At 32.4% G+C, this 9,311-nt stretch overlaps 1 protein-coding gene across 1 annotated transcript; it reads left to right on the top strand.

Annotated features, from left to right (window-relative positions):
* Positions 1 to 6,593: 6,593 nt before the first annotated feature.
* LOC134275519 (uncharacterized) lies at positions 6,594 to 8,065 on the top strand (the record flags this gene model as incomplete). Its single annotated transcript, XM_062757804.1, has 4 exons — positions 6,594 to 6,795; positions 7,235 to 7,414; positions 7,638 to 7,747; positions 7,948 to 8,065. Coding segments are annotated over exons 1-4 (565 nt in total), but the record flags the coding sequence as incomplete, so codon positions are not given.
* Between the last annotated feature and the right edge of the window lie 1,246 nt (positions 8,066 to 9,311).

Here is a 9,311-nt window from a genome sequence, read left to right as displayed (position 1 = left end):
ATTGCAACAAACTCTGCATCAGTTAGTTTTTTCTCAAATGTCTGTCCAAGAAGATAAATTCCATACTCAATCATAGTTCCATCATGAATGTAATTCGGTTTTAACAATGCTGTTTACAAATGTTTCATCAGGTGATCCCTTTCACATAAAGCTCGATCATACTCGGTATAGCTTGCATCTTTGTTAAAGCATTTATTATTTGCATCTCAGCTCCTGTAGGTCCATGAGTGTGTTTGAGAATGTAACCATTTAAATCCTCAAAAATGAAGCAGTTGTTTGCAAACAGAGGGCCATTAGCTCGAACACAATCTGTTAAATGCAAAAGCTGATGGCAATTCATTGTGCAAAACGCAGTGAATATAAATCTGAAAAGTTCTGAACAAATTTTATGAGACACCTTTCAGCATATGCAAGTTCATTTTCAGTTATTTTTTCTTTTGCAAGATTGTATATCCCTCTTACTAGTAAGCAAAAATGAACATGGAATGCTTCTGGCAAAATGTCATGAAGAACAGGTAAACTCCAGAGAATAAGAGAGTTTCTGAATTCTGAAGATTTCCAGTGCCCAAGAGCATCTAGACTCATAGGAGGCCTATTGACTTGAATGTTTGGAGTAATCGATTTAAGTCTTTGGCTAACTGCTGACTTTGACCTATATATAGAGAAGTGTTGGTCTTTGTGCTGTTTATCAAACCAAAGCACTAACAGTAGCTTCATGACTCCGGCACAAACGCCATGCATATAGTCGATAACAAAGTCGTGTATCACGTTGAAATGTTGAAGAAACATGAACCAGAATGGACCCTTTACTCCTCTAACCGCATAATTTTTCTTATCTTCTTGAATGTTCTTAACAACTTCATTCACATCTTGTTGAAGATTTTCTGTGGTTCTTGGGGGTCCTTTGGGCTCCATTTCTTGAAAAGGGAAAACATGAACATGACCTCCTTTATTTGTTGTATATGTCTCTCCTGGCTGGAGGCAATACCAACAACCAAACTTTCCGTTAAATTGTATACTATTGCTTACCATACATCTGGCTGGTAAGTCACAGATACAGTTACCGTTCACGGTAGCCTTGTGGTAGAACGTTCGCTTCGTGATGGGGAGGCCCGGGTTCGATTCTCGTTCCCGGCACCGCGTCAAACCTAAGACGTAAAAATAGGTAGTGACTGTTCCTTCGCCAAGCACTGGCATCAGAAGTGAAAGTAACGGGTCTTTCGGATATGACCTTAAAACGTAGGTCCCGTGTCACGGTAGGCGCTGGAATGATAATGAACCCTCACTGCTCAATGGCCCTGAGTGCCGAGTATAGGTCTAAATTTGAAGCCCTTCACCGGCATACGGTGACGTCTCCATATGAGTGGAATCAAGAGGGACGTTAAACAATATACAATCAATCAATCAATCACAGATACAGTTTAAGAGTCATTCTCTGTAAGAATCAAAGAATTTAGAAAAAAGTTGGAAATGGTACATCACAGATTTTGCTGATTTTTTGCATGCAATGTAGAAACACCATGTATAGAACATTTTTGGGGTTAATTTTTTATTTTGAGTCCCGGTTGCCATGGTAACCAAAACCACCATTTTGAGGCCAAAAATACAGAGCAACCTGCTGAAAATATACCATCTTCATCATAAATTTCTATTTTCTGTATATTATTTACAGATTTATTTGTTGCCTACTCTGATAGACTATTTGTTGGAGTAACTACCACCACTGATGAAATTATTCAGTAGTTGGTCATAAAAGAGTTGTATTCCAGTGAAAAGTGTGAATTTTTCAAAATTTTACAAATTTGAAAAAATGCCAATATTTGGCATTTTCCAAGCATAGTAGCAAGAAAACGCGGGCAATCCATAGCAAACAACTACCATCACTGGAAAGGTCATTCCTAACTCAACAAAATATAAAATTTCTAGAGAAGTATTATTTCTTAAAATAAAATAAAACGAAAATGAAAATGGTTGCTATGGAGATTTTGGATTATTTTGTAGATTCAACATTTGGCTGCTTTTTGTACACCATAACTTTAAAACGGTCAAAAGTAAAGCAAATCACACTACTTAACATCATAATTTTAAAATATTATGATAAATGTGTAAGTTCAAGAATTAAACAAATATAAGTTGTTACTATAGCAACCAAAAAAGTCAGGAAAAATCATATAGCTAATGACGTTATCATTATGCAGAATCTGTATTCTTGGTGGATGATTTAATTTCTTCAATTTTAAATAGAAAACACTTATTATATTTGTTATTTCACTTATGTACATTTTAAAAATAAATAAATAAAAATTCAAGCGTCTAAAATCATGTTGCTATGGTAACCAAATACTTTTTGAACACTTCCTTATATTGGTTGCTATCACAAATTTTGTTATACAGACAATTATAATCATTCATTATTTTTTTCCTCTTTTTCAGTAAAATGAATTGAATTTAATTGTATTTCATTAAATATCAAAATAGTAATTTCTTAACTTATTTTTTAAAATGGTTGCTATGGCAGCCAATAGTTCAGGAAATCCTTTTCATTGATATGTTTTATCAAAAATTTATATACAAAATCCACTGCTTTACTGCACGATTATATGCCTTCTTCAATAAAATAAATTCCATAAACCTTGTCATTTTACTAACATGAAAAAGACTATAAATTCATAATTTAATAAAAAACAGTTGCTTTGGTAACCAAATAATTCAGGAATGATCCAAATAAGTATTGATGTACCAGTATACAAAACTCATAGCACTGCCACCAATGTTTGTTTATACTTCTAATTAATTTATTTGCCTGGACAAAAACACATGAACTCAAACTTAGACTGACATAATATCTGAATTACTGCAGCAGAATTTGTTTCCATGGAACAATAAATACCGACCTAAACATGATAAAATCATGACCGATCTTTTGGAACTTGTTTTATTAATTGAAACACATATAACATGTTTTAACGTGTACATGCACTTCTTAGTTTAAGTAGGACGACCACATAGCCAAGATCCCCCCCCTTCAATTCAACTTGTTTTTGCTGTTATTGAAATGATCACTGTTCCTTACGTTATGAATTATTTTACCACCGCTAAGAAGAAGAGGAGGGCATACTGATTTACCTTTGTGTGTCAGTCCGTTCGTCTGTCTGTCTGGCTGCTTGTATGTGACAGTATGTCTAAACATAGCAAATGTTTGGTTGCAGTTTTCTTAATTAAAGCAATTACACATGTATGAGGGCACTATTCATTGAAAATGCTTGAAATTTTGGCACAGTATTTCCTAAGGCATGCATTGTGGCATAGGTGGGTAACATTCGAGTTTCCTAAACCTGATGTCAATTTCCTGTTAATCCGTGTGTCTGTCCGTACCATACATAATTTTTTTTTGGTTGAAGTTTTCCAAGCCGAGATAAGCGTGATTCATACACATTAAGAATGACAATCAAAATTCAGTATGTAATTTAAAGATTTTGTTCTTCCTCATTAAGGCACAGAGGGTAGAATTAGTCGTAGGGAAAGTGCAATTAGATTAAAAGTATATAATTATACAAACCACCGCCACTCTGATTAGTTCCAAAACACTATATCCGTAGGGTCTATGCCCCTGGGAGTGAACTCCCTATAAGCTTTTGAAATCCAATCTACAGAGAACCTCATCGATATATGGCAGGAACAATATAATGATCTGAAGTAGTTTTATTGGGGGTTAAAGTGAAGGGGAATATAAAATGTTACCACCGCCCCCTCCAATATGTTACAAAGGGGGGGGGGGTAATTTATTTGTCTTAGTATTTTTTTTTCAATTTAAATTACTTATTTTTATCTAAAACTATTTGGAAAGCTTCTTAGAAATATTTTCCAGAACATAAAGTCTGTGATAAAATATGACAAAATCAAATACAATATAATTTTTTTTTCTCTGCTATAATTTGGGCAAATAAATCCATTATTTCAACAACGACCATTTTACATATCCCCAATTTCTGCATGCATGTAAATGAACTTCTTTTCACTGAAAATTGTCGTATTTCCCTATAAACTTTCATGTATTCTCTCATTATATACCGGTATTGTTTCAGTAAAGTGTAAACATTGTATTATAAATTTGGCTTAAATTCTCCTGTAGTGGTGTTTGCTATGGCAAAATAATCTGAATATAAAATAATTTTTTTTTCTTTGTTGCATAAATTAATCTGATGCTAAAGAAATAAAAAAATAAAATTCTTTCACTGCAATTACTTTAAGTTACTATGAAAGGACACATTCACCCACGATCATGAAAAGGAATCTAAACTTAACAATACTGTATATATACATACATGTATTTCAAAAGGGAAAAATTGATCATTTTCTTCTAAAAAAAAAAACCCTTTCAACACAAAAAATAGTTCCTGGCTTAATCCTATTTGAATAATTTGCATCATAGAATCCAGAATTTATTTGAGGCCTTAAAAATGATGCAGAATTTTAGAAATAAAGTTCCAGACCAGACCTGCTCAAAAGCTCAGGATGTTGATACCTTAATTTGATACATTCAATTATGGTTTATAATCTTATACATGTTATACCGTGGCCTTTTTTGAGTAACTTCTTATTTTTGAAATTATTGCTAATATGTACCAGCGTAGGAATGATGATCTTATTAATTAATTTTAAACTTGTGGGCTGCTAGAGCAAGTCTAGGCATCATAAAACTTTGTACAATACAAAAAAATAATTAATTGGTATTTAAAAATGATGTTTTTTAATAAATGATGTGTGTTTTTTGAAATTATGATCCCTTGAAGTTTTATTGGTTTCTTCCTTAAACTAATGACAACCAAATCATGAACTAAATCTAATAATATTGCATGCTTTAACATCTGCTTTTTTTTTTCAGGAGCAGCACTACACTAGTTATATTTAGTGGAAACTTTGATGCTTATCTATGTCAGTTGATGACAAAAATTACAAGTTATTCCTATTCTTAAGATCTTTTCACACAATTGTATAACACGAGCTGTTATGAATACACTGGCTCTGAATACTAGTATACGCTGTCATGTGAAAAAAAACCAAAGGACAAGATAGGGTAACGGCAGAATCTGGCCCCCTATATTTGATGTAAAAATTAGAACACTGGTAAAATTGTGTTAGTTTGTAGTTAAGAAGTTAAAATGTGCTTAACACATTGATTTTTACATAGAGAGGGCGCAGCATTTATGTAAATTTTCATCAACATCTGTTATTTTCTCTTAAAACATAGGTCAAGCTTGATTTTAATTTTACCCATAAACTGCATCTGATACTAGTGTATAAAATATATAAATTTAGTAGATAAAGCTTGTGTTCTGTTATATAGTTAGAATCATAAAATGAAAATAAAAAAAATAACCTCTTTCCTGACCTCTCTGTGACCTCTGTATATTGTAAATCTTAGAATCAATACTCATATTGTGGCAGGGGTGACAACAGGTTTTTATGGATAAACTGTTGGAACATTCTGAAAGACACCCAAAATCGGGGGCCAGATATCTTGCCCTACTAGTTTCTTGTCCTTTGGTACGGGCGAGGTTTTGCATAAACAGGAGAATTCATACAAAAAAAAAATTAATCCCACCATATGACAATTGCCTGAACAAGGAGTGTGTAGAATTTTAATTATCTGTCTCGAGTCTTCTTATTGCCATGTACATATTTCTTCATCACAACCTTATTATCCCATCCTCAGCTCTAAAGTCTATTTAACTGAGTTACTTTGTTTTAAACACTTTTTTTTTCAATTGATGCAGAACTTGTTGTCATAGAGGCAGGAATTTCATAGGAATTTTTATATTTATCACATCTAACGTTATACACAAACATTTATATAAATCTCATTATAGTAAGGCCCAAACAATTATTCAGTGTGTAAAATTTTAAGCATCTGCCTCGTGAAGTTGCTAGGAAAACTACGACTGAAATTTGGTAAGCAGACAGTTTTTACAAAAAGTTGATATTTCTGTCATGTGTACTTTCAATTTTGAATTTCATTTATTTAAGCAAAAGATTTACAACATGGGAAATAACTCTTGTGTTTAATGTGGTAAATTCAAAATTTATATCATTTACATCGAAATTATTTTCTTAAATAAATAATACCTCTCCAGTTTTTTCATATGTTCTTCATAAATGTATTAATCAGTGAAATTCAGAGCATCAAAATATTCCAACAGTGCCTGTTCCATTTTTGCATGCAATGACTATACATCTCTAACCCCCCTATTTTAAAGCAATTTTTTATGTTATTTATATAACAGTAAATTCAAAATTTTTTTTCAATTTTTTTTTTAGTACGGAAATACAAATAACAGCTATTGCAAAAAAAAGAAGAAGAAATACATCACCTTTATTTAATTAAATGTACATGAATGGGAAGAAATATCAATTTAGGTATTTACCACTATGTGAAAAAACATCCCACCATGTTGACATGGAAACAAGGCAATTGCAAAATATCAAGCATCTGCAATGAGTAATTGTTGAGAAAACTTAAATTTGTTAGCTAGACAGATACACAGCTAGACTCACAAGGGTAAAACAACACACCCTCTCCTAATAATATTTATAATAAATGAAGATTCTTTTTTGAAATAGTTATTCGTTTTACTGGAATGTTGATTTTGTGTTTAATATTCCCAGAGTACCAAGGCAATGCAAACAATGAAAGACTTAACGTTTACCCCACCGGATCGTCTGTGACATTAGCTCAAGCTTGTAATAAAACAACCTCAATTCCAGCAGAAGAATTTCACGTTCTCGTAAAGTCAAGTATGTATTGATCGAGTATGATATTATTTTGAGAGGTACATGTACTCTGTGTTTAATGTGTTATAAATTAATTTTCTTTACTTATAACTTCTAAGTAATCCAATGTCTGTATCTTAGAGAAAAAAAAATGTTAATTTGGAAAAGAAACAAACATTTTACTCTTTGCCATCCTTGATTTCTTTTACAATTTGACGACTGTTAGTCTTATTCATAATGCATTGATGAAAAACTAATGACAAGCATTTTCTTTTAATTAATTTTACAATTTGGACCTTAATCTTTGGACCTTATTTTCTCTCAATGAATAAAATTATTAGAATTACGACGATATGAATTCGAGTAACATTGAAATCCAAAAATATCTCAGGAACTTTGTACTCATCTGCTTCCATGGTATTTGACTATTGTACTTTTTCATTTATTCATTTATTTCTTGCAGCAAATATGGCAGACGTCAAACAATGGCTGCCAACACCGTTGCTAGGCACATTTGAGTACACAAAAGTAACGTCTGCTGGTGTTTCTTCCTGTGGTACAGGATCTGTCTGGGACGTCTGCAATAACCGAACGACTATGACGTTCAACATGACACAGTGCAATTCAGTGGTCGCTTATTCTCGTGAGTATGATGTATGATGTTCATAAAATCAAAGTTGGACTCGTATTTCATGCACTCAAAATTCTCAGAATTAGAACTTACTGTTAATGTTGGTATCCAAATGCTTAAGATGAGGTTAAAAAGTAATGATTCTCAATTTCCTTTCTCAACTTTTGACCCCAAAGGTGATGTAAACAGTTTCCAAAGTTCTAATTCATTTACATTAGTATGATTATTTTCACAGAGGGAGAAGTTTACGGCGTGACCTCTGTGACAAAGGGGTCAACTTACTACGCTTTGGTATTGAATCCAGGTACCGCTGATGATTCTACGTATTTTCGATTTACTTGTATGGTAAGTATCTGTTTTCCCAAGTGAATTCAAGTACATAAAATAATTAGAATAGTTCAAAAAGAATGCAAAGATCTAAGAAATGATTCAAAATGGGAGATAATAGAACATAGAAGAGATATTTATTTTTTAAAAGAGTGAAGTTCTTTAAGGATTTAAACAATGGAATGGTCATGGAGATGTGTAACTTGATATCTTTTAAGGCTGTAACACAATCAGGGAGCACTGTAACAGTGGTAGAGAAGAGCGGTAGTTGTGGACCTGGACAGAACACCACAATGGCTGGATCTGGAGGTTCCAAGTATACCATGACACCATATGGTACGATTGTCGATTTTTTGGGCCAACGATTAATAAAAGCTTAACAAATAAATAAATGTTCATACATTCATTTGTATTAGACAAATGAGAAAAAATATATACAGTGGCTGCTACGTTATTGTTGACAACCAATCGTGCAGAATCGTTCGTGTGTCGTGCGTGATCGTTCGTGTAACGTGCGAGATCATGCGTGTATCAGACTGAATCGTTTGCGGTTTTAATCGTGCGTGATCGTGTGTTTAGAAACGTGTAAATTTCGTTTTGTAAGTTTCTATCGGAATGTTATGTGTTAATCAAGTTTTTCCTTAGTCTTTATTTTTATTTAAATCCAAATAAAATGAATGAAGCGTAATTTACATAATTGAATGCAGAACGAATTAATTATCGCTTGTAAACAAGCAATATAGTAAGTCGTACAATATTAAGTCCCCGTCAAATAGCGCGATCAATATTGTGATAAACCGTACTTAGATCTTTAACGCCTTTTTGAAAAATCTGATTTTAATTATTATTTACTTCTTATTGTGGTCAAGGTAATCTTGAAATCAATTCATTGAAAATAAATATATTTTATTTACAAACAAATATGCATTTCTCAATGCTTACATAACTAGTTAGTCGACAAATATACATGGACACGGCATGAATTTCGGGAGTTTTGGTTATCTGCGTTTATCTCTTGAGACTATTTGTAATTAATTAATTTTAAATTTCAGCAAATAAAAAAGTTGAATAATTGGCAAGTTTATCATACATTGAATCATTGGAAACATAAGGATAAAATCTGTAACTATAATTTAAGTAATTCCATGCTGCCATTTTTGTTCAATCGTATCCCCCTTTCTGCATGTCATGATATTCAATTCAATCAAATTATACGACCCGCATACATGCAAATCGTCTAATAGAACGAACAAAATCCGTTTTTTTTTTATCGGAGAATTACCTTAGAAATAATTATTTTAAATCTAAAATATTAAGTCTTGCATATATTTAGTTACAGAAATTGTATTTTCCGTTTTTTTCTTCAAAGTCTATGAAATAATATTGATAATTCTTTGAAATCTTAAATAAGTATTAAGCCGTATTTCGTTTTGAAAATATTGATTCCTAAATATTTTGAACTATTTTGAGTGAAGAATCGTGCGTTTGCGTTAACAATCGTGTAAGATCGTGTAACGTGTAGAATCGTGAACGTGAAAGATCGTTCGTGTAACGGTTATAGTGGGTTAATTGGGGGTTCGGA

Source organism: Saccostrea cucullata, unplaced genomic scaffold, assembly GCF_032062105.1.
Source record: "Saccostrea cucullata isolate Sc308-1 unplaced genomic scaffold, CSIRO_AGI_Scuc_v1 ctg14315, whole genome shotgun sequence".
NCBI classification, from domain to species: Eukaryota; Metazoa; Mollusca; class Bivalvia; order Ostreida; family Ostreidae; genus Saccostrea; species Saccostrea cuccullata.
Note: the sequence above shows the minus strand (reverse complement) of the source record. Positions and strands in the feature narration are given on the sequence as shown.